This window comes from Meriones unguiculatus, chromosome 8 (assembly GCF_030254825.1).
Source record: "Meriones unguiculatus strain TT.TT164.6M chromosome 8, Bangor_MerUng_6.1, whole genome shotgun sequence".
NCBI classification, from domain to species: domain Eukaryota; kingdom Metazoa; phylum Chordata; class Mammalia; order Rodentia; family Muridae; genus Meriones; species Meriones unguiculatus.
Window position 1 is genome coordinate 2,713,050 of NC_083356.1, and position 25,065 is coordinate 2,738,114.

Genomic DNA, 25,065 nt, shown 5'->3' on the forward strand with positions numbered 1-25,065 from the left:
ACGTCCCGGCCCCTATTGTTTTTCTGAGATTGCAGGCTGTGTGTGTGTGCCTGCGTGTGTATGTGGAGTGTGTACGTGTGTCACTCTGTCCAGGCGGCTCCTAATCCCGGGCTCTCTCAGTTGGCCGCCTCTCGCCCTTCAGGTGGGGTGGTAGCACTCCCCGCCCTCTGTCACACTGGCTGCCTTGTCGCCTGCCCGGCTAACGGAAGAGCCGGGATGGAAACCCAGGCTCCCTGGGTGTTAGCTGGTTGCCAGCAGCCGCGCCTCAGGAGGACGGCGGACAGCCCGGCTCTCCGGCCCGCCGGTGTGAGCAGAGCCGGTGTGACCCAGGCAGCCCGGGAGAGCAGCAGCCTGGCTGGAGGGCGCCGGGGGCTGTCGGCCAGCGCTGTGCGCGTCGTCCGCTCTCCTAACGCCCTGCGCCGTCTTCCTCCAGAGGACCCCAGATCGGGGAGGGGGTGTGAGGGTGGAGGGAGGAGGGTGGAGGGAGGCGGGCGGGGTCGGCAGTGAGCCGCTTAGCTGGGAGGCCAGCTTCCCGGGCTCTTCCCGGCCCTCCCTCCACCTCTGGCCCCATCAGCCTCTAAGCCTCCCCCCCCCCCCCCCCGCATCGCGGTCTCCCAGACAGGGGCTTGTTCTCCTCCTTACACCAAACTCTTCTCACCGTCCCGAGCTTGCCCAGCGGGCACCCCCGCGTCCGCGGAGGGGAGCCGAGCTCCCGCTCCTTCCCCGGGCGGACTTGAACGTGAGGTTTGCGGTGGGGAAGGGCAGCTGACCCCTGGGGAGTCACAGCCCTCACTGCCCCAATGCCCGGCCCAGGAAAGACGGCTCGGGGTCCCGCTCCGGGGGGGGGGGCTGAGTCGGGGGGTGAGTCCCCACCTCCACTCTCATGCCCCAGGCCCCCTCCTCCTGACCGCCCCCAAGCCCCCTCCTCCTCCTGATCGCCCCCCAGGCCCCACTCTTCTCCTGACCGTCCCTCAGGCCCCCTCCTCCTCCTCCTGACTGTCCCCCCCCCAGGCCCCCCTCTTCTCTTGACCTCCCCCAGGCCCCCCTCTTCTCCTGACCGCCCCCCAGGTCCCCCTCTTCTCCTCACCGCTCCCCCCAGGTCCCCTCTTCTCCTGACCGTCCCCCCTAGGCCCCCTCCTCCTCCTGACCGCCGCCCCCGGCGGCTGGCGCGGGAGGTGCAGCATGCGGCAAAGCGCTTTGCATAAATTATGCTCATGACGCAGCAGCTAAAAAAATCCAAGTAGCAGAAGGAGGGAGAGGGGGGAGGGCGGAGGGGGCGAGGAGGGGACCGCACCTGGCCGCCCCCGCCCCCGGCGTCCTGCAGCCCACCGCCGCTCGGCGTGCCAGCCCCGGCGGGGGGCCCAGGGGGGCGGCGGGTCCCGAGCGGCTCCGGGCCGAGCGAGCGGGGCCGAGCCGCTCCGGCTTCTTTGTCTGCGGGCGGCCGCCCCGGCCGCGGCCCCCCCCGGCCCCGGCGGCGAGCCGGGAGTCCAGTCGGTGGCCGCCGGGCAGCGGGCGAGCGGGGAGGCTGGGCCCCGGGCTCCGGTGAGTAGCGGGGTGCGGGGCGGGGAGGGCTCCGCACGGAGGGGGAGGGGGCCGGGCAGGGGAGGGCTCGGATTTGGTTAATATGCAATGCCCGTAATTAGCATAATTTATATATTTATGATAAGGAGAGGGGAAGAGGCGCGGGCCGGGGCGGCGGGCGCGGGAGGCCGGGCTCGGGCGCTGCCCACCTGCGGCCGCGCAGCCCGGCCAGCGCCCGGTCCCGGGGCCCCGCGGCCGCGCGCGGAGAGGGGCCTTCCCGCGCGCGCCGGCCTGGAGCAGGCTGGGGTGTCCGGCGGGGACCCCGGGGCCCGGGCCTCGGTCCGCGCTCGCCGGGAGGGGGGGCGGCGCTGCGGGAGGACCTCGCGGCCGGGGGAGGGCGGCGTCCGGCAGGCCCGGGCACTTCATAAATATTTAATGACAGCGCGGCCGAGCGCGGCCCCGCGCCCCGGCCTCCCGGGACTGCGCGCCCCGCAGGGCTGCGGCGGCGGGGGCGTCCGGCCCGCCTCGGTCCGCGCCGGGAAGCCGGGGACCCGCGCGAACGGTCGCGGCGGCCGGGCGGGAGAGAACGAAAGGCCGCGGCCGGCGCCGCTAGGCCACAGGCAGGAGGCGCGCCGCGCTCGGAGCGGATGCCGCCCTTCGCCCCTTCGGACTCCCCGTTCACCGGACAGAAGGTCGCCCGTCGGGGCTCGCCGTTGCCCCGCCTCCCGTCACTTTGCCGGGGCAGTGGCGAGTGCTCCAGTCGGAAGCCGGTGCGCAGTCGGGATGCTTCTGTGACCCGGGCCTCTCTGCAAGAGTAAAGCACAACTACAGGAGAACTACAGCCGCTCCTCCGCTGGTTCCGCAAAAATAACCGGCAAGTGCCGCGGCCAGGCAGGCCGCACCTGTCCCGGGCGGGGAAGCCGGTCCCAGACACGAAGACAAACCAGATAACGCCGAGGAAGAAGACACGCTGAATCCTCCCTGGAGGAGGAAAGAAGGCCGCGAGGCAGGGCTGGAAGCCCAGCAGCAGGAGCCGGTGAGACCGAGGAGCAGGGATCACAGCTACACGGAGACCTGGTCTCAGAAACCAAAGAAACCCAAGCCAAACACAGCTACACGACACCTAAAACAAAAAGGGGGCGCGGTCTAGACGGCTCCGCGGGTAAAGGGCTTGCTGCCTGACCAGAACACGGGGGAGGAAGGGACTCACTCCTGAAAGTTGTCTCATCTTCACACAAGCTGTGGCTCACTTGTACCGAGGCTCTCAGGGTCTTGCACAGATATGTACACACACACACACACACACACACACACACACACAGTGATAAGAGTGAAGAAGAGGAAGAAGGAGGAGGAGGAGAAGAAACAGCAGCAACAAAAAAAAAAAGCAAGAAGCCGGGTGGTCGTGACTTTTAGTCCCGGCGCTGAGAAGGTGGATCTCGGAGGTTGAGGCCAGCCTGATCTTCAGGCTACACAGAGAAACCGTACCTCAAAACAAAATAAAACAAAAACCCAAACAAACAGAAGAAAAAAAAAGGAAAGAAAGAAAAGAGAATCTGGAGATTCTTAGGAATAGATTATTACATCTGTACATCAGTTAAGTCTCTCTCACACACATACACACACACACACACACACACACACACACACACACTGATGGTGGTAAGATGCTGTGTGCGGTGCTGAACTCTTGCCTAGCATGCACAAGGGCAAATTCAAACCCCAGGGGGAAAAATGGAGAGAGAGAGAGAGAGAGAGAGGAAGGAAGGAAGGAAGGAAGAAAGAAAGAAAGAAAGAAAGAAAGAAAAGAGAAAGAAAAGTAAAGAAAGAAACTTGTCTTCTAAGGGTTTCTGCTTCAAAAAAAAAAAAAAAATCAGTTAAGAAGAAGGAGAAGCAGCAGCCAGCGGCGGTCCACGCCCAGCGCTCAGGAGGCGGAGCCAGGCGGGTGTCAGTGGATTCAAGGCCAGCCCTGACTACACAGTGAGGTCCAGGAGAGATACTGTCTCCAGGAGGAGGGAATGGGGGAGAGAAGAAAGAGAAAACTGTGTGAACTCATATTCCCCCTTCAAGACTTCATCACTCTGACCTCGAGACACTGGTACTTAGGCTGTGAGTGGATGGAGTGCATGCTTCCCCGCTCGGGGCCTTAAATAAACACGTAAATAAAAGTATTACATTACGGTAACCTTGTGCATTTTGCGGTATTTTGATTTGCAACATTTTGTATGCTTGTTCTGTCTCCACTGAAATAAAAGGACCCCGGTGGGCTGGGACCCCGGCGGGCGGGCTGGGACCCCGCGGGAGGGTGTTTATCCCTCCATTTCCAGGGCCCCTCAACTGTGTGTGCGCCTGGAGCGCCAGCCCTTGAAGCTGGGAGGCAGGAGGACCAGACGTTTGAGATCACCTTCAGCTGCACAGGGACTCCCAGGCCAGCCTGGACAGCAGGCAGCCTTGCCCCAACCCCCCAGAGCCACAGTAGTAACCGTCATCCGGCTTATGCGTGTCAGGCCCTATTGAACACGCTCTGCAGCAGAGTTCTCCACCCATCTGACGGCCCTCCATGGGGGCCACACACCAAACACCCGCATCAGCTGTTGGCATCACTGTTCATGGCAGCAGCAAGATGACAGGAAACAGCAGTGAAATCATCTTGTGGCTGGGGTCGCCACAACATGAGGAACTGTATCAAAGGGTTCGGAGGACTCGAACCACAGCCTTACACGAATGTCACCACCTTAAAGCTAACCTAGTGGCACAAGGGTGTGGTGAGGATTAGGGCCCTGTTGCCATGGGAGCTGGAGAGATGGCCCAGCTGTTGAGAGCACTCGCTGTTCCCCGGAGGACCCAGGCTCGGCTCCCAGAAGTCACATGACCCCTCCCCAGAGCCTGTAAAATCCAAAGGAGGCAAATCCACAGAAAAGCAGATAAGTGGGTCCAGGTGGGCTGGGAGGGGGCAGGGCAGGGGCGCAGTTTCCGCTATGGATGTAAAATTTTATTTCAGGTCATTGACAAGGTGCTTGAACTAGATAGCTGTGCAACATTGTACATGTACAAAATTCCACTGAAACACACGCTTTAACATGCTTAAAGTGGTGGCTCACGCCTTTAAACCCAGCACTGGGGAGGCAGAGGCAGGGGGATCTCTGAAGTTCTAGGCCAGCCTTATCTGCATACTGAGTTCCAGTCCAGCTACCTAGTAAGACCGTCTCTCAAAAAATAAAGTTACTGAGTGGATGTTGGGGCTTGGCTCAGTGCTGAGTGCTTGCTAACACATACCAGGTCCTGAGCCTAGTCCCCGGCATCGAAAACAGGGAGGTGAAGAATGCAACAAAGTGATCAAACTGGTGAGTTCTCTGTTCTGAGAATTTATATTTGCTGGGGCTGCTATAACAAAATACCGTAACGTGTGTTTATGCTGGATTAAAATCCCTTTACGGCTGACACACAATGAAAGTTCACCGCTCACAATGCCGGAGGCTGGTAGTCTGGGGTCAACACCTGTTTCCTCCACCAAGAGCACTGTCTGTCTGTCTCCCTGTGAGGATTATAACCCTGACCCTCCTGGAGACACCCACTTATTCCATCTGTCATCTGGGAGGGGGGCAGGGGTGGGTTAGGATCCCAACATGAGCTGAGAGGGGACAGCAATGTTCAGACCACAGCAGAGTTTTGCCTCAATGGGAACAAGGTTGTTGGCTGGGAATGCAGCTCAGCAGTGGGACACTTGACTAGTGTTCTCAAGGCTTTGGGTTCAGTCCCCACGAGGCCAAAAACAAGACAAAAAGCTTACAGAATAAAAAAGAAAAGAAAGCATGCCTGTAATCCCAGCACACAGGGAGGCAGAGGCAGAGGCAGACGGATCTCTATGAGTTCAAGGACAGCCTGATCTACAAAGCGAGTCCAGAACAGCCAAGGCTACACAGAGAAACCCTGTCTTGAAGAAGGAGGAGGAGGAGGAAAAGGAGAGGAGGAAAGAAGGAAAGAAAGAAAAAGAAGAAAGGAAGGAAGGAAGGAAGGAAAGAGAAAGAAAGAAACAAACAAACAGAGGAAGAAAGAAAGGAAGGAAGAAAGAAAGGAAGGAAGAAAGAAGGATGTCTGGTTCCCTCAGCTGTGACATGATGACAGTAAGCCCCCATTTCCCCAGAGGACAGCTTAGAAATATGTCAGTTAGTGGCTTATAAAACAATCAGCCTACAGCAGGTACCCAAACTAAATGCCTATTTCCTTTTCTCCTACACAAATGTCTGCCTTTTCTTTTTCGTTTTTTAATGGCTCCAGCCAGGCAGACTGGCCTCACATGGGCTCACCCACTCCTGCTTCCTGCACCTGGAAGGCTGTTCCACCACAGGGAATAGACTCCCTCCTGAGTACAGGTTGACGTGGTCCTTGGAGAAAGAGAGAGAGCACATTCTGTGAAACCCACCGCGTAATCAGAGGCTCCTAGGGCTGTGGGAGAAAGTGCAGGAATCGGGGCTTTAGGACTAGCTGAGTTTGAGAACACTGGGTTAAATTCTGTCTCCGCTGTCTCCTCATGGCCCCTGCCCAGGGAAACACTGATACCTACACTGCTCCTCTCACCTAAGCCTCTGGGTGTTCATTAGTCTCACCTGGGGGTCTGCCGGGTTGCTGGCACCTTTGGATGCGGCAGGGCAGGGATGAATGCCAGGCCCTGTCTCTCCCTTGCCATCCTAAACACTGACTGTGTTCTTCCAGAATGCTAGAGTGAGGGTCGCCCCCCTCCCACACACATCTCCCCAGACAGGGTTTCTCTGTGTAGCCCTGGCTGTCCTAGAATTAGCTCAGGCTGGCCTCAAACTCAGAGATCCACCTGCCCCTGCCTCCCAAGTGCTGGGATTACAGGCCTGCGCACCACTGCCCAGCTAGAGTGAGAGTCTCACAATTCTTAGACTCTTGCTTTATCCCTCTCTGGGCTTTGGGGAGCACTTGACCTCCCTGTCCTTCCCGTCCTATTTTTCTCCTGTCTAGATAGTCTGGGAATTACATTGCTGTATCCCATCAGCCTTTGCTTTTCTGCTGCTCTTACCCAGGATGCACTAGGTGTGCACTGGCACCCACCCCACCCTGTGGTGACCATGGATCCTGTCGCCGCATCTGACTCGTCTCTCACTGTCAATGAACAGGTACCTTCTCGGGTGAGAGGTGGGGGTGGTGAGGGTCCAGGACTGAGGGGTGCTGTGGCCAAGGGAGGAAGACATAATGGCGCCTCTCCTTGTCTCTTACCTGAGTTTGTGATCGGTCGACCTGTCCAGAGCGACTGTCGACTAGGCTTCCTCAAGGACTGAGTTTGGGATTTTAAGTTGCAACTTAGCAATGACGCTGCACGGGGGACTGGAGAGATGGCTCAGAAGTGGAAAGCAGTGGCTGTTCTTGCAGAGGCCGTGCGCTTGGTTCCCGGTGCCTGCGAGACTGCTCCCGGCCATGTAACCCCAGTTCCAGAGGGCCTGGCGCCCTCTCTTGGCTTCTGGGGGCACTGCATGCATGCCAGCAGGCAGCCCCCCAAGATGAAAAGTCAAGTCTAAAAGACTGTGAGAGTAGGCAAATGCCTGTAAGTATTTGAACATGTGGTTTAGCTTTTCTTTATGCTTCTATATATTTTCTTTGTTTTCTGAAATGACTGTTGAAAACAGTCCAGCACACCTCGAAATGTAACTGGAGTGAAATCCCTCAGAGGTCTGCCAAAGGAACGTGCTTTGGCATATATTCATTCTTCTAGATAGTTTCCCACGATGCCTCTTCTGGCACAGTCTATGGCCACAGCCAGTTTTCAGGGGACCCTGTGGGAGTGGTTCCAGGCACCATTCACCATTCATTCATGGGCAAGGAAGGTTTTCAGGAAGCTTTCTCACCGGTGGAACTCACCTGGGATTCTTGAAGGCCAGGCTGGTGCATTCCAGTATGGCACAAAGATCCTAACTTGGGATGCTCGGGCAGGGACTCGGGGAGGATGCTCTTGCTGTTTGAGAATCCCTGCAACAGAAATAAGGCTTATAGGGCACATGGATCAGGCCAGGGTGAGGCAGGAGAATCTGTGTGTTGGTAATTGATTTCCTAACCCTTCTTTGGGGGAAATCAGCTAGAAGGGAAATCTGGTATCCCAAGTTTAAAAGCCCTCAAGGGCTGGCCCGATGGCTAACACGGAAAACCCTCTGTGGCATAAGACAACCCAAGTTACATCCACGGAACCCACATAAAACGTGGGATGTGGTGATGTGCATCCATAATCTCGGCCTCTTGCCATGAGATTAGAGAGCCTCCCAGAAGCTGACGGGATCACACAGCCGGGCAGGAGGGAGAGCCTCAGCACGATGGAAGGAGGGCGCTAACTCCCGACAGCTGTCCTTTGAACTCCTCATGCGCACTGTGGCATGCGTGTATGCACACACACACAGGCGCATGTGCGTACACACACATGCTGACAATGAGGAGAGCAGGCTCAGGGTGCACTAGGAAGCACCCCCCCCCGCTCTCCCTTCTTGCTGGAAGTCGGGGATGGTAGCCCCATCTCTGGCATTCTCACAGAGCGCCCCGTTCTCTGGATGAGGGCTCTGCATCCCGAAGCCTCCATCCCTCGCCAGTGACACCCAGAGCTCTGGCCCCTTTCCCTAGCACTGCCTCCATCCTCCTGCAGGTCATCGTGATGTCGGGCCATGAGACCATCCGAGTGCTGGAAGTCGGAGTGGATGCCCAGCTCCCGGCTGAGGAGGAGAGCAAAGGGCTGGAGAGTGTGGCTGCCGATGGCTCCCAGGGTGGAGGTCCTGCTGAGGCCGGTGAACCGGCTGGTGAAGCTGGCTCCCATGACCCAGACCACTCTGCAGAAGCAACAGGTATGAAGCTGTTGCTCTAACCTGCTGCTGTTCTCATGAGTCCCTTGTGGGTCCAGTGGCATTAGGGTCCTGCCTTCCTGCCCACTTGGCAGCCTCCGTCATTTTGGCCAGTTTCCAGGAATGCCCTGCCCTCCTTGTGCCTGGAATTGCGTTTTCTTGCAGTCTCGTCCATGCTTGAACAGGGATAGCCCAGGATGAAGATTGGCAGGAGTGTGGCCTAGGGAGGGTTCTAGGTCCACACCAGACTGTCAACCTGGAGCAGAAGGCCCTGGCCTAAGGATCCGCCAGCTTTCCGCTCAGGCTCATTTGTAGCAGAGCTGGGCCATCCCAGGAGGAGGATACAGAGCGTCCTTCTCCAGCTAAGGATGCAGATTAGGGATGCCTGCCAATGCCGCCTCCCTTCGGTGGGTTTACAGGCGCTCAAGGGTTTACTGATCTCAAGGTGTGAGGTGGATTCTCTTGGCCTGCAGCAGTTAGAGAGCCAAAGCTATTTATGGAGCCCAGGCTCTGCTCTAGCATGGAGGTCTTCCACCGAATTTCTTCACCAGCACCAATGCTGTTGTCGTTTGTAAGGATCCTCGGGCTTCCTTCTTGCTTCCTGAGTACCACGCTCCATCTCTGCCAGCCTTTATGGCTTGTAAAGATTTGTTTATTTATTTATGTATATGAGTGCTCTGTTTGCTTATGTGCCTTCATGACAGAAGAGGGCGCCAGATCCCATTACAGGTGGCTGTGAGCCACCATGTGGTTGCCAAGAATTGAACTCAGGACTCTGAAAGAGCAGCCAGTACTCTTAACCACTGAGCCATCTCTCCAGCCCCCTTCTTTTCTTTTTTTAAAATTCTCTGACAATCTTACATCTGTACATACTGAACTTTCACCTCCTCTCTGCGACGGAAACCCTGTTCCCAGCAAGCCCCTGGTTACCTGGATTTCTGTTGTGTTTTCTTCTTTTTATTTTATTTTATTTTTTATAATTTATTCATTTTATATCCCAAGTGTAGCCCCCTCCCTCATCTCCTCCTGGTCCCACCCTCCTTCCCTCTTGCCCCCATTCCCCTCCTCTAGTCCTCAGTAAGGGGGAGCACTCCTCCCCTACCATCTGACCCCAGCTTATCAAGTTTCATTAGGACTGTCTGTATCATCTTCCTCTGTGGCCTGGCAAGGCCCTCCCCACCCCCAACACACACATCAGGGGGAAGAGATCAATGAATGAGCAACAGAGTCCATGCCAGAGACAGCCCCTGCTCTCCTTACTAGGGCGCACACATGGAGGCTGAGCTGTCTATGGGCTACATCTGAGCAGGAGGTCTAGGTCCTCTCCATGCATGGTCCCTGGTTGGTGCATCAGTCTCTGCAGGTCCCCATGGACCTGTTTTCTAAACCCACTGAGTTTAATTGTGGCTGCTTGTGTGAGGGTGAGTGAAGGATGTAAAAAGCTTACCAGTGGCCGTGCTGCCAAAGACAGTGACTGCCCCAGTACTTAATGGCCCATAGTTCCTCGGTAGCGGGTGAGGCCCCACAAACCCCTTGCCCATGTGTGACGTTATAGTGACAGGCCTACTCTTGTGAGGATCTTGTGCAGGTACCAGCAGCTGTGTTAGTCCCTAAGAGCAACAGCTGTGTCGTGTCCAGAAAACAGTTCGCGGTGCTCCCCAGTCTCTGGCTCTTACGTTCCTCCGGCTGCCTCTCTTGAGGTACTCCCCGAGCCTTCAAGGAGGCAGCACAGACATCCCAGCAGGGCTGACCACACCACAGGCACTTACTCTCCACACGCTGACCAGGTGGAGCCTCTGAATTAGCTACCACCCACCGCAAAAAGAAGTTTCTCTGCTGGAGAGCAAGAGGTCGCTGCCACCAGTGGCCGCTGGGTCCCGAGTCCTGGTGTCTGTCTGTTGTCCCTTATCCCTCTCTAGACTGACATCGTGTGCAGGTTCTTGGCAGCCCGGGGACATCACTTACAGCCACGTTTCCACGCAGCCTAGGAGACCAGCATGGCCGCACCTGCTTCTAAGGGACAGTGCCTCAGAGAAGGGCAGGACACAGGACTGTGTCCCTGACACCAGTGGACTTGGCAGAGCCAGGTGGAATGAGCTCCTTTCCAGAAAAATTGAGGGAGCTTCTTTGGTTTGCCCGTTTGCCCGTCTTTGTGACCTCATCTTTCTGGGGTCAGGATTCTCTCCTTACCCTGAATCTGCTCTCAGAGGCTGACTTTGTCAATGCCCACACCTTGGCGTAAGGGTCCCGCGGTGAGCGTCTTCTCTCACAGAGGCTCCCCCCAGGTCAGGGAGATGCAGCCATGGGCAGGCAGCGAGGGGAGGTCAGAGTAGTGCTGTGTGTGCAGCTGTCAGTGTAGACTCAGTGGGACCTCTCTGAGGTTAGGAAAGGACTGCTCTGATCAAGACAAGCCCAAGTCACAGGACACCTTCTCAGGGTGAAGAATCTCTTGGCTCACGTCACTCAAGTCCTTACCACATACTCGTGTATCCATTCTTGGGGCGCCAGAGGGTAGACTCTGGGATAGGAGACTGTCCCCGTGTTCTTTCACCTGCCTGTTCTGTGTATGGGTGTTGTGCCTGCATGTTCCATGCGTGCCGTACGTGTGCCTGAAACCTTCGGAGGGCAGAAGAGAACGCCAGATCGCCTGGAACCGGAGTTACAGGTGGCTGTGAGCCGTCATGTGGATGCTAGGACCAACCAAGGTCCTTTGCAAGTGCAGCCAGAGCTCTTCACTGCTGAGCCAGCTCTCCACCCCTTGCTGTGCCGGTTTTCCAGACTGGCCTGGTCTCACACACGTGCTTCTGATTGCCACTCTCAATGTTTGTATTCTCATAAACAGTACTTATTTGAATATGTTTGTGCAGATCTCTCTCTCTTTCTCTTTCTTTCTCTGTGTGTGTGTATGTCTCTGTCTCTTTCTGTGTTTCCATCTCTCTCTCTCTCTCATAGTATAGTACACTAAAATTCCTTTGAAGAAAAGTGACTTCTTGAAGCTGAGTCTTTGTGGCACATGGCTGTAATTCCAGCACTGAGGAGGTTGAGGCAGGGAGATTGCTCTGAGTCTTGAGAACAGCTTGGGCTAGGTAATGAGTTCTAGAACAGCATGGGCTGAGTGTGAGACCTTGTCTCAGAAAAACATTGCTTGTTGACACGGAAGGAGATTATGAATTGGAAATTTGAAAAACTTATTAGCAATAAGAAGAGAAGCAAACAAGCAAATGAGCATGGCGCACGCCTTTGATCCCAGCACTCGGGAGGCAGAGGCAAGTGGTTCTCTGAGTTCGAGGCCAGCCTGGTCTACAGAGAGTTCCAGGACAGCCAGGGCTACACAGAGAAACCCTGTCTCAAACAAACAAACAAACAAAAAAAGAAGAGGAGGAAAAGAGGAAGAGGAGGAGGAACAATTGGCTTGCATGCCTGGTGTATCAGAAAGGGCCTGAGGGCGTCGCTGGCTTTGAGTGCTTGTTCAGCCTGCAGGAGGGTCTGGGTTCAATCCTCTCCACCACACACACTGGGGAGGTCCTATGCTCTTCTTATAACTCATTACACTTTTCCCAACAAAATTCTTTTCCCTTTTTCTGTATTCAGAGCTTCCTGGCTGTCTCTGATGTTCCCAACAGCTAGCAGGGTGCCGGCCTTACACTTGGTTTTCTCCTCCCGGTTTGTAAGGCCTGTGTCATGTGTGCGTCTTTAGTTTTTCCAGCTTTCTGGCTTTTATTATTAAGTTCTGGGAATTTAACTATAGGCTTAGGTTAGGAAAAACAAAAACTAAATCCCTTAAACACAAAAAAGCATGAGCTGGGTTTGGGCTTGATGGCACACACCTTTGATCCCTGCGCTTGAAGGCAGAGGCAGGCGCCTGTCTGTGAGTTCAAAGCAGCCTATTCTACAGATGGAGTTTCAGGACAGCCAGTTACACAGAGAAACCCTATCTCAACACCCCCCCCCCCCCCGACTGGGGCTACAGGGCTGGACAGAACTCATTGTGGCCCATTCTGCTGGCTACTGTGTTCCAGAGGAGCTTTAAAATGGGGGCTTGGGTAAGAAGGGAGAGAGAGATTGAGTGAGTGAGTGAGTGAGTGAGTGAGTGAGTGAGTGACTTCTGGTCTCTACTGCCGACGTTCTGATTCAGGCCTAGACCTAGAAATATATGCTCAGCCACAGTTAAGAAGCCACTGATACACTCAACACTACAGCCTGCTTTGTATTTTTTATTTATTTGTTTAGCTATCTGTTTGTTTGTCTATTTATCTATCATCCAACTATCATCTATCGGTCATCTAGCTGTCTGTCTATATATCTATCCATCTATCATTTGTTAATCTATATATCTATCTACCATCTGTCTATCTGTCTGTCTATATCTATCTGTCTGTCTGTCTATCTGTCTCTATCTATCCATCTATCATCTATCTATCTGTCTGTCTATCTGTCTATATCTATCTATCTGTCTGTCTATCTGTCTATATCTATCTGCCTATCTATCTGTCTGTCTATCTGTCTATATCTGTTTGTCTATCTATCTATCTATCTATCTATCTACTTATCTACCTGTCTACCCACCCATCCATCTTGCAGTGCTGGGGATTGAACCAAGCAAGCAGTCTAACGTCATGCTGTACCTCCAGCCTTAGATTCCTGTTATTGTCTAGTTTATGAAATTATACGGTTTTTTTCTCATTGTTGTGTGACCGTGATGGGGTTTCCTGGCAGGGCACCCAGTTTCCTGAACTGACCAAGCAAGAGGAGTGAAAGGTTGTTTACGGACTGTTCTTTTGGAAGCTCATAGACATGACCTTTCTTGACTTCAGACTCCTCAGAGGCGCAGAGAAAAGCTGAGTGGCCTATGGGGCTCTTGTGACTGTACAGTGTGACAGTGACATGCCCAGTTTTCAGGGGTTTTGCACTTAGAAGACCTGCCACTTCCCCGGGCTTCTAAAAGGATGGCGTGAATATGGGTAAGGAAGAGTTCAGTTGCTGGCTGAGCCCAGGATCGCTGCCTCTTTCTCCCAGCTCCAGCTTCTCCCTCCCTGGCATACATTTGCTTCGGGTTCCTTGACTGCTGTGTGACAGACCACAGTGTCAACAGAGCCAGGAAATGATGAGCTGAGCAGAGACCGTGGGAAGGGGGCACCTATTGTCTGGGTGTGGCCCAGGGCTCCCCAGCTTCCTAGTCATTACTAGCAACATTTGGGAAGGTGCCCATGGGCCAGGAGGGGTGACCAGTTGGCTCTGGGCTATATGCAGAAGCACAGCACGGGACTGCAGACAAAACACTCGCTCGATACCCGTCACCCTCTGCTGTCAGGGCTCACTCTTGTCCTCTTCTCTCTCAATGCCACGTGAAGTGAAGTCGCTGCCGGGGATCCCTGCCAGTCCTGCCCCAGCCATCGCCACCTTCAGCCAAGCCCCAAGCCAGCCTCAGGCACCGCAGACCCTGGCACCGCTGGCTGTGCAAGCGGCCCCCCAGGTGAGGACCACCCCGGGGAGCCGGCAGAGGGCAGTGGGCAGGATCGAGATGTGGAGGCCATGGGGGTGGGGCCTGCGTGAGGCAGGGCAGGGAAGAGGCCGTGGCTTGAGGGAAGGTGTCCTTAGGTGGCCCCAGATCAGCCCCACTGGGAAAGAGGGTGTCCATTTTCTGGGCAGCTTCCTTGGGTCCTAACAAGACTGGTGTTAACTCCTTCATGAGAGAATTTGTTGTTAGAGGAAATAAGCAAACACCCTTGCCAGCCTCTCCTGAACAAGAAAGAGTTAATGAATAGTCCAGTGTTTAGTTAAGTTATAAAACTGCCTGGCCAACGAAAAGCTGGAATCCTGCAGGCCAGTGGAGCCTGTGTGACCTCTGCTCTGTGCACTGACCTCCAAGGCTTCTGGTCAAGGGTGCTTTCCACTACAGCTTTTCGGAGGCCTTTGTGGGCCCTTGACCACTTGGCTGAAGCTTCTGGTCCCTGTTCCCTGGTGTGGTACCAAATGGTCAGCTCTGAAAACACACATACAAGTGACATTAATCAGATTGAGGAGGATATATATGTGTGTATATATATACATATATATGTACATATATATGTATGTATATACATATATATGTATATAAATTAGTGACATATATATGTATATATATATACAGTTAATAAAAAAGAGGCCATGAAATTGAAAGAAGCAAGGAGGGGTAGAGTGGAGTTGTCAGAGGGAGGAAAAAGAAGGGGACATGAACGATCTTATTATGATCTCAAAAAGGAAAAGGAAAAATGAAAAGAACAGACACGAGGCCCGCCACAGGGGCCCCTCGAAGGTTCGCGAGGCAGCGGGGGTGGGTGGAGGAGGCCCCTGCGTCCCGCTCTGCCCTGGGGCCAGTCTCTGCAGGGTAGTCTGACCCGAGCACCTGGCCGTAAGCGGGCTCTTCATGCTCACCGTGGCCTTCGCCCACTGCCCTCAGAACGCCTGTTTGTGCTCAGCTGCGTCAGAGACCCCTGGTTTGTGTTGCGGATGTTGATTTTTTTTTATTTTTTTTCTTTTCTTTTTGAACTCTCGTTTGCTTTTGCAGGTCTTGGCTCAGGAAAGCTTAGCCACAGTTCTGACAGGCGTTATGCTTCCAGCAGGGGCTGTTACTCAACCTCTTATTATCCCCATCGGTATTGCAGGTCAAGTGGCTGGGCAGCAGGGGCTGGCCGTGTGGACAATCCCCGCAGCAACGGTGGCTGCCCTCCCGGGACTGACCGCCGCCTCTCCTCCAGGGGGAACTTTCAAGCCACCTTTAGCTGGTCTCCAAGGTAACGGCAGCTCTCCCCAGGACGGCACCACGCCCTACCGCCCCCTACTGCCACCCCTGAGCGTGTATTTACCATGCTGGACTCAGAACCCACGACCTGCTCAGGGCAGCAACCCTGGATTCTGGATCTGGTGCCATAGACACCCAGCCACACAGCCGCTGCACCTCTCGGGGACTCTAGGCCAGGACACCAGGCAGCCAGCCGCCTGAGACTGCCCCTCCCCCTGCCAGCATCTGCCCCCCTGACCAGCAAGAAGGACTTCAAGGACATTCAACATCTAGTTCACCAACCTACGCGTCTATTGAACCAAGGGAAGGGGGAATGAGAGATGTTGGCACGCGCCAGCCCTCCGAGAATCAAGGGAATTGCAGCTGCCCCGTGCCCACTGCCTGGGTGCCCTGTCATTTTTGTATCAGATCCCTCGGGACATGGCCAGGCGCTTGAGCACCTCTGTCTCTGCCTTGCTCCGTAGCAGCTGCCGTGTTGAACGCCGCCCTCCCGACGCCTGCGCCTGTCCAAGCTGCCCCACCAGCCCAGGCCTCCTCGCCCGCCCAGCCCCGGCCGCCAGCTCAGCCCCAGACGCTGCTCCAGACCCAGCCGCTGCTCCAGACCACGCCTGCCATACTCCCACAGCCCGCCGCTGCCCCCGTCGCCGCCCCCGCCCCCAAGCCAGCGGACACCACCCCGCAGATCACCGTCCAGCCTGCAGGCTTCGCGTTTAGCCCGGGGATTGTAAGCTGCCGTCCTCACCCGGGATGGACCAGGGGCAGAACTTCCCCACAGTGGAGGCCCAGCCCCCTGAATATGGCCCTTCCTGACACACCAGCAAAGATGGTCTCCCTCCGAGGTCTTCTCCTTACACCTGTCAGTCTGTCCTACCCAGAGGAAAGCGAGCGATGGCTAGGGAATCGCTCCAAACTGGACCGGCTGGAGCAGCCGCGGGGGTGGAACCGCTGGAGCAGCCGCGGGGGTGGGGCGCAGGGGTACTGCAGACCTGTAAGCTGCCCAGGGTCCACAGCTTCACGCTTCCGGCTGTCCAGCGCCGCTCTTGGCTTGGGGGGTAGAGATGACAGACATGACCGGGAGCACATTTGTCTCGCTAGTCTAGCCAGCTACCTTCTCAGACCTGCTAGGAAACATTAGCAGGAGTCACTGCTGTGCGACCGTGGCCCCATTTCCCTGCTGTCCCCCGCGACCCGGTGGTTGAGCCAGTGGACGAGGGCCTGCAGCCCACTTTTCCCACTCAAGCGCCCGAGCCCCCCCCCCCCCCAGTCTCTCGCCGTGGCCTCTGAGCTGGCTCTCCCTCCACCCGCAGACCCCCCCCCCCCAGTCTCTCGCCGTGGCCTCTGAGCTGGCTCTCCCTCCACCCGCAGATCAGTGCCGCCTCCCTCGGGGGACAGACGCAGATCCTGGGCTCCCTCACTGCAGCTCCAGTCATTGCCAACGCCATTCCCAGCGGGGCAGGGGTCAGCAGTCAGATCCTTACCAATGCTCAGGGACAGGCAAGTGGGCAAACTCGGGGCTGAGGGGTGGGGGGTGGGCCAGCCAGCCAGGGAGGCCTAAGCGTCCTGTCATAGAGACTCTGCAGGCGTCAGGCTGCTGCTTGTAGCTTCCGTGGCAGCTCTCCAGCGGTGAGGAGTCCAGGGTGGGGTAGAGCCACCGCTGGGGCCCCACGGTGCTAATTCTAGCTGGGGGATTTGATGCCAGGAGGACCCACTGGGCAGGCCTCACCCCGGGTGCTTTCTCGTGTCCCCTCCCTCTGTCTGGGTCCTTTGGTTTTGTGGAAGAGAACCGTGGGATTCAGAAATTCGAACCCACATAGATAAGAAGTGGCCGAGCTGCAAAGAGCTTCCAGCTCTCTGATACAGGAAAAAGCCTCCGGCTGCAACACCGCAGCTCCAGGGACAGAATAAGGAAAGGACCCTGGGTGTGAGTCCTTTACTCCACGGAGGAAGAGGAAGCCAGAGGCTGAGGCGGTTTCTCCGAGTTCTGCCTGCACCGTGGGGGCTTGGGTTGTGGTCCTGGGTGCCCCCATCACACCTGGGCTCCACGTCTCGTTTTCCCCCAGGTTATTGGAGCATTTCCGTGGGTAGTGAACTCTAGTGTGGCCACAGCGGCGCCGGCCCAGAGCCTGCAGGTCCAAGCCGTGACTCCCCAGCTCTTGCTGAATGCCCAGGGCCAGGTGATCGCAACCCTAGCCAGCAGCCCCCTGCCTCAACCCATGGCTGTCCGGAAGCCAAACACCCCGGAGTCCCCTGCTAAGAGTGAGGTACCAGGGCTGGGGGTGTGGGTGGGCATGGAGAGGAAATGCTGTCTGTCACGGCTACTTGTGGGAGATCAGGGCATCTCTCAGGAGTGGGGAGTGTCCTGTCCCCTCCCCACTCCCGCCACAAGGCAGCTGATGAGTCCACAGGCGCCTGGGGAAGCAGCACCATTCTCCGCACACCACACACCAAGACGTCTCTGTGCCTGCAGAGGTCAGAGGAGGTGGGAGGTGACTGCGAAAGGCAGGTTGGGCCTGGCTCGTCCTTGGGGCAAAGAAATTGCTAGGAAAGTCCCCACCCCAACCCCCACACTGTGCACACTGGGACTTTGGCTCTTCGTTTCCATTCCAGAAGAGATTTCTCGGGTGCCTGTTAAACTCCGGGTGCTAAGGATGCAAAATGGCTGAGATATGCTCAGGAGCCTTAGGTACCCCAGTGCTGAGGCTGATTACCAGCCAGCATCTGAAAGACCACTAGGGAGGTGCAAACGAAGGGGCTGTGGCACCCCACAAATGGAGCCGAGACAGACTAGAGGTCAGGATGGCGCCAGAGGGAAAGAAGGAGTTGGGTGTGTGAGAGCAAGCATGGCATGCCGGAGCCCAGTTCTCCTACATGGACATGGGAATGTCCTGAGAGGCTCCTCAGGGCTGGGGCTCTTCTCTGATAGATCTGAAGAGAGACCCAAGGATGCATGGAGTTCCTGGGTGATGTGTGGGTCCGTGATTGTCTGATAGAAGCTTTTACATAGCCCCTCTATTTCACCTGTAAGACTGAGGCTACAGAAATTCCTGCTTCAGGCATGTGTAATCTCAGCCCTCGGGAATTTTGGGGCCAGCCTGAGCTGTATGAGGCCAGCCTGGGCTATACAGGGAGCTCAGTTCCAGCTTAAGTTATAAGGAAAAACAAAACAAGATCAAACCCCCCTAATTTAGACGTTTATGAACAAGACCCCAGGGAGCTGACACAGGTGTACAGTTAGCTCGCGGCGGCAGTTCTGACTGTTGTTATAGGGAAGCTGTTTCCAGTGGCTGACAGGTATGCCTCTCAGAAGCCCCCTGACTTGGTGGAGTCGAGGACCGGCTGTTGTGAGGCTTGGACGCCTGTGTCCTGGTACAGTACGCAGCTGAAGTTTTCCCTTTTTCCTTGGTGGTGCTGGGGTCTCGTTCATGCTGAGTGCAGCTTTCCCATGCTGTCCCCTCAGAAGTCAGAGTTCCAGGGAAAGACTAAGGTCAGGTGCCTGGGGACAAAGGGGATGGCTTTGGAAGCTGGCAGGAGGCAGAATCTGGGGAACAGAAAATCCAGGAGAAATCGGCATTTCCTAAAATGCTACGGGTTTTTGCTTTTGTTTTGAGACAGGGTCTCTCTGTGTAGCCCTGGCTGTCCTAAGACTTGCTATGTAGACCAGGCTGGCCTTGAACTCAGAGATCTGCCTGCCTCTGCCTCCCAAGTGCTGGGATTAGAGATGTGGGCCACACCCCCAGCTGTGTTTGTTTTAAAATCATACTGACAATGCTAATTTCAGATAGTTGTCATTTCCCTGGTCATAAGTAAGATGTAAAACTAATCAGCATTACAGTGGTAATGTGTCATATAAAAAGTAAAGATCAGTCGGGGTAGATGGATCAGCGATACAAGTGCTCGGTGTGTGTGTGTGTGTGTGTGTGTGTGTGTGTACTGGAGTTGGGATCCCCAGCACCCACATAAGTGTGGGGTGTATGTGGTGGCCCAGCCGTAATCCCGGCACTCAGAGGGCAGGGGCTCCCAGGGGCAGGCTGCTAGGCAAACCAGCCAGCCCCAGCACTGAGCAGAGACTCTCCTTCAGTGACCAGCGCGGAACCCTCTCCACGTCAGCCTCAGGCCTCCACACGCGTACACAGATGTGTGCACACACACAGCACAGACATGTGAGAGAAAAACTTAAGACTCAAGACAGATGTGGTGGGTGACACACACCTGTAATCCCGACATTTGGGAGGTGGAGGCAGGATGATTGTAAACTCGAGCTCAGCTTTGCACTCAGGGAGATGGCCGCCCAGGTTAGCGGGTAGCTCACCTTTCTGCTTCCTGGTGGCCACAGGTGGGAGCCCGGGTAGTCGAGAGCTGCAGGAACTCTGACCCAAGCTCCCCGTCCAGGGTAATGGACCGTCTTTTCCTGCAGGTGCAGCCTATCCAGCCGACCCCGGCTGTGCCCCCGCCCACGGTGCTCCTCACCAGCCCGGCCCCCGCACTCAAGCCGGCCGCCTCCGCCCCCATCCCGATCACCTGCTCAGAGACCCCTACAGTCAGTCAGCTGGTGTCAAGTAAGTGACTTAGGGGAGGAAGGTGGGCCTGGGGTCCCCGGTGCTACTCACGAGGCTGGGACTGGCGTCTTTGAGCCCAGGCCTTGAAGGACAGCCTAGTGAGACTTGGCCTCACATGAAGCCATAGATTTCCCAGTATCCAAAAGGAAAAGGTAGCAGTTTAAAGTGCAACATGGTAACTTTAAATTTTCTTTTACGTTTATTTGTTTGGCGGTGCCTGTGGGTCCCAGGGATTGAACTCCGGTCCTCAGGCTTAGTGGCAAGTGCCTTTTCCCCCTGGGCCTCTCGGCCTTTACCAAAAGATGACTTTCTTACTCCCTTTCCTGTTGGGTTGGTTGTGAGCACAGTGGCGGCTGCTTGGCTGTCTGTCCCGTTCCACTGTGCCACTGGCTGGCCGGCCGTGGCTCTCACCCGGTTCTGAGGACTCTAGGTGGTGGACAGGTGTGCCTGGCAGGGACCTGAGCAGGAAGCCTGGGGGAGGGTCAGCAGTTAGAGCTGGGAGGATGTGAAAACAGACCACCCCCGTGGGTGGTTCCGGGGCCCCTTCCCACAAGTCCTGCCTGGCTGGAGGGCGCAGGAGTGCTTTGAGAAGCATCGTGGCTTTTGCTGCGCTGGTCTAGACCCGTGGGCCAGATGGGCAGTGTTGGCCCTCACCTTCATACGCCCCTTCCTGGTCCTTCCCCCTGGCCCAGAGCCGCACACTTCAGGCCTGGATGAGGATGGGATCAACTTAGAAGAGATCCGGGAATTTGCCAAGAACTTTAAGATCCGGCGCCTCTCCCTGGGCCTGACACAGACCCAGGTGGGCCAGGCTTTGACTGCGACAGAAGGCCCAGCCTATAGCCAGTCAGCCATCTGCCGGTAAGTGTGGCTGTCCCCGGGAAAACCAGGGCCTGCTCGTGCCTAGGCTGGCTCTTGGCGCAACCCCGGCATCCAGCCTCTCTCCCCGTCTCCCCTCATGCTGCCTCCTTCCGGAGAAGGACTGTCCTAAGGACACCTGGGGTAGCCAAAGGCGGACCCTGGCCTGCTGAGCTTTAGCTGGACTTCAGTCCTGATGGTTTAGATGATCGTCTGCGGGAGCCCAGGACCCAAGCCCGCCGAGGTCTCTCTTGCCCCTCGGCTAGATTCTCCTGGCTGCCTTGCCTCCCATGCCTGCCTGCTCAGCTCAGCCTGCAGGGGCAGCAGGCCTTGTTCTGAGGCCACCTCAGGAGCAGTGAGAGGCCATTCAAGGTGACTCCTCAGTGGACCCCCAGTCATCTGGGGGTGAAGTTCTGAGCAAGTTAGAGCACGCTTGTCATTCGCCTGCCTGGCAGAGGCTGTGGGCATAGCCTCATTCTTGAGGCCTAGGAGATGGAAAGTTGGAGGAATCGGGGCTTTGAGGGGCCAGGAGGCAGAGACACAGCAGGAAGAGAGCTCCCCCTGTGAGCCGGGCTTCTCCTTGTGGAGAGGCATACAAGAAGCAGCCACACATCTCTGCCCTTCTCCAGGTTTGAGAAGCTGGACATCACACCCAAGAGCGCCCAGAAGCTGAAGCCGGTCCTGGAGAAGTGGCTGCACGAGGCGGAGCTCCGGAACCAGGAGGGCCAGCAGAATCTGATGGAGTTCGTGGGCGGCGAGCCCTCCAAGAAACGCAAGCGGCGCACGTCCTTCACGCCGCAGGCCATCGAGGCGCTGAACGCCTACTTTGAGAAGAACCCCCTGCCCACTGGCCAGGAGATCACGGAGATCGCTAAGGAGCTCAACTACGACCGAGAGGTGGTGCGGGTCTGGTTCTGTAACCGACGCCAGACGCTCAAGAACACCAGCAAGCTGAACGTTTTCCAGATCCCGTAGGGCGTGGCTTCGGCGCTGGGTTCCAGCACTTTCCTCCTTCAGCCACCTACCGGCTGCGGCTGCGCGCCTGCTGCCCTAGGTCGGGAGACTCCACCTATGCATGTGTGTGATGCCTGCCTCTCTGCCCGCGTAGGCCACGCCCCGGGGGGGCCCGACGGGCTGCACGAGGGCCATAGGCTCTGGGCTGGGCGCATGGGAGGAAGGGGCTTGTGGCGTCCTTTTTAGCAAAGGTGTCCGGAGGGAACCGGAAAGGCTCTGTCTTTGGGGCGGGGCTGTGGCAACTCTCACTGTGTATTAGCGCTTGTTTCCGGTGGCACCCCTTCCCCTTCGCCCCACAAGGTTGTGCCAGTGTGACAACTCACCCGGTGGGCCCGCAGCCTGGAACTGCCCTCCCTTACTTTGTACCCGGGCGCACCGAGACCCTTCAAGGACCGAGGAGGCGGAATTCAGGAGCGTGTGGTGTGCTATCCGAGTTGATCTCGAGGACAGAGGGCTCCCAAAGCGTTGGGCCACAGGCCTGAGGTCAGGCGCCTGGGATTGCACTAAGTCAGAACCTTTCCTTCCGCAAACAGCGCTGGAGGCAGCGAAAGCAGATTCGCCCATCCTGGGGAGCCTCAGGCCTGTGGCAGGCCTGGGATTTGGTAAATAGGGCCGCCCGCCCAGATTTTAGTCTAACCTTCCTCCGTGGCTCTCTCCCAGCACTAGAGTAAGCTAAAGAGAGCTTTCAGCTTGGGAAAATTTCCACTGCCCGCGTACGCAGCCTGCAGAGTGTGCAACCAGACTTTCTCCCCCTCCTGCACCCAGACCCATCTCAGCGCAATACTGAGGTGTCTTCAAAGGAGCAAACCGAACAATAAGCCAGACAGCAAGGAGCTGCGGCGGAGGGGAGGTGGGGGAGGCAATTTCCGGAAGGATGGCGGGCCAGGAAGGTCTCTTGTGGAGGCTGACGTACCTCTGGGTTTTTTTTTGTAACTTTGCATCCTGGATGTCGGTGTCTGTGTGTGAGCAACCCCCGGCCCGCTCCACCCCCATCCCTCTGTAGTGCTCCTCAGAGCCGAGCACAGCCCAGGTCAGGGTGATGGCATGCTGGGGGCTGGCAGCACATCTAAGCCACTAAGTGAGCTTCCGGCTACAGCGAGGTTGGCCAGTGGCTGATGAGCGCAGCCCAGCAGGTGCAAGGCCCAGGATTCAGCTTGTAGCACTGAGGGGAAACAGTATTTAGTTCCAGGAAGTCAGGAGAGAGCTAAGGTGCCGACTTGGCTAAGCCCAGACTGGCCTCGCAGACTGTCTCTAACAGGCTACAGGCTGTGGGGTCAACCATTTTTCTACTTGGGCTGGTTTGCTGCTTTCTGAGATAGGATCTCTCTTGGCCCAGCCTGACCTCAAACTTGTAGCTGAAAACGACCCCTTCCTGACTCTCCTGTCTCCACCTCCCAAGTGCTGTGGTTAGTCGTCTGCCGACATGCCCACCTCTTCTCCATCCTCGGCCTTGCATGGCCTGCAGGCTGCTTGATGTCCACCCTGTACCCTGCGCGCTCCTCCCGGAGATGATAGCCAAACAGGGACTGTCTCTGCTGGTCACAGTGCAGAGACCCTGGGCCCCAGCTTCTCATGTACTCGGGCCCCTGCCCTGTGAGTCCCTCTGTGTCCTGCTGAGCCAGTGTGGAGGACTTCCTGGTAGCTCTGACAGTGAGAGGAGGACAGTTGTGTGCTGAACACACGCGTACACGCACGCGCGCGCGCGCGCGCGCGCACACACACACACACACACACACTCTTCACTGCGTTCCAACCAGCCAGACCTGCTGGAGTTTGTCAGGAAGAAAGAGGCAGAAGCTGCTGGTTCTAGATCCTGTGAGCATCAGCCTGCTTCCACGAGACAGGAAGTCGGGAGGGGACTGCGTGTGGGCTCTTAGTCGGGATGCCTGTGGTCCCGAAGCTTAGCAAGGGGACACGCTTGAGAAAATCATACGCAGCTGTCCCGGCTCAGAACCTGCACTCAGAAGTGCTGTTTTCTCTGGGGTGGCAGAATGTGGCCATGCTGTGGACACGCAAGAGGGTGCCATCTGTTCTGTGGCATGACGGGAAAAAGAATCGTGAACCACTGATCTAAATTAAGCCTCACCATGCTTTCTCACCCCAGCCTTTGTCTAAATCTGTCTTCCCGAGGCTGGGCTGGAATAAACCATTTTCTCCTGTGTTGGAAAGGCACATCGGTCATTCAGAAGAACAGTACCGGGCTCTCCAGGCTGGGCTCCTCAAGTAGGGGGAGCGGGGTATGCATAGAGTGCCCGCAGTGGGGTTCACTTGGCTTCTGAACTCTGCCCCTGCTCCCCCATCTGAGTCACCACTCTGCAAGGCAGTTTTTTTTTATGTTGGGTTTGGGTAGCAGTGGACAGTAAAAGACTGTTACTAGCAGTTTGATTTTGAAAGCACCTTCTTGGACTGAAGCCCGTGCACAATGCCTCTTTTGCCCTGGAAAGACAGGAGAATGGGCAGAAACGGCTCTGCTGTATGCTTGGTTTGCCTTAAGAGATGGGAAACCAAGCCTTTCTGTGGACTGCTGAATCAGCGAGGCTCTCTGACCCTGCACTGACTATGGCGAAGTCCAGAGGAGAAACTGGTCACATGAACTGTGAACTCACTTGCGTCTGGAGTGAGAACACCTGATGTGTTTGTATTCTTGAAAATCCGGTCACCTTGGTAAGCCCGGGGTTGCTTTCCTGCCCCGCAGCCAGCTCCTGAAGCCCTGCCGGTCTCCGGGCGTGGGGTCACTGTCCAGGAAAGCTGTGGACAGCAGGGAGAAGCACTTGATGTAGCTGCGTGAATAAACAGTATTTTTTTCTTTTGTACTGCTCTGCCTGCTCTTATACTTCCCAAATGTGAGGGGTCCAGAGGCCCGGGAAGCGTCCCAGCTGCCTCTGCTCTTGGCTTGCCTAGGGAACCTGCGAGAGGGGACAGGCCGGCGCCTGGACTCCCAGGTCAGGAGAGCCTGCTCAGTCCGCCAGCCCTGAGCCTCCCTGTGGGGCTGAGGGTGAGCGGGGCACTCTCCTACCCTACCCTGCCTGGGCTTAGGGTCCCCGAACCCCTACTTTTGAGCTCCTCTTTGTCCCAACGGCAGGTTATGGTGTCGGCATGCGCGCCTCCTGCTTACAGTCTGGGCTCTCACACATTCTCGTCTGGAGAAGCTTTTAACCAGAGGGAGTTCCTGCTTACAGTTTTGGAGCCTACGGAGCCTGGCTGGAGGAGCCAGCCGGCCTGGGAGCCGCTGAGGGCTTCTTCCCGTCACACACACCTTCACACTGGATGCTGTGTGACAGAGGGACACATGCTCCCTCGGGTGTCTTTTAAAGGGCTCTCCGCCCTCACGACTCAATCATAGCTTTAGCAGCTTGGCTTAGACAGCTCTCTGGTAAAATGCAGCTGTGGGCTAAGCGTACTCTTCCCTCAGCCTGCAAACACTTGGGACAGGCAGGAGTGTGAGCTACCGGGAGGGCTTCCCTTTGCCTGGGTGCAGCGTTCATGCCGTCTC

At 56.5% G+C, this 25,065-nt stretch overlaps 1 protein-coding gene across 5 annotated transcripts; it reads left to right on the plus strand.

The window, feature by feature from the left end:
* Positions 1-1,255: 1,255 nt before the first annotated feature.
* On the plus strand, positions 1,256-24,385 carry Pou6f1 (POU class 6 homeobox 1). 5 transcript variants are annotated; one of them, XM_060388601.1, is made up of 11 exons: positions 1,256-1,542; positions 6,570-6,662; positions 8,171-8,366; positions 13,715-13,836; positions 14,911-15,136; positions 15,612-15,868; positions 16,510-16,638; positions 17,205-17,405; positions 19,559-19,700; positions 20,393-20,561; positions 21,188-24,385. In XM_060388601.1, exons 2-11 carry the CDS (start codon positions 6,615-6,617, stop codon positions 21,531-21,533), a joined length of 1,836 nt encoding a protein of 611 aa, XP_060244584.1. In that variant the 5' UTR covers positions 1,256-1,542; positions 6,570-6,614; the 3' UTR covers positions 21,534-24,385. The 5 variants fall into 5 exon arrangements, with proteins under 5 accessions (XP_060244584.1, XP_021514461.1, XP_021514462.1 ...); XM_021658786.2 differs by having other exon boundaries at positions 1,257-1,542; positions 15,609-15,868; XM_021658787.2 differs by having other exon boundaries at positions 1,257-1,542; positions 13,720-13,836; positions 15,008-15,136; positions 15,609-15,868.
* Positions 24,386-25,065: the final 680 nt, after the last annotated feature.

What these genes read in the sequence shown, in the direction of transcription:
- Pou6f1 (XM_021658786.2), top strand. Translation starts at nt 6,615, where the DNA reads ATGGATCCTGTCGCCGCATCTGACTCGTCTCTCACTGTCAATGAACAG. An exon ending in CTGTGCAAGCGGCCCCCCAG is followed by an intron (nt 13,837 to 14,910) that starts GTGAGGACCACC and finishes TTGCTTTTGCAG; the next exon opens with GTCTTGGCTCAGGAAAGCTT. An exon ending in AGTCCCCTGCTAAGAGTGAG is followed by an intron (nt 17,406 to 19,558) that starts GTACCAGGGCTG and finishes CTTTTCCTGCAG; the next exon opens with GTGCAGCCTATCCAGCCGAC.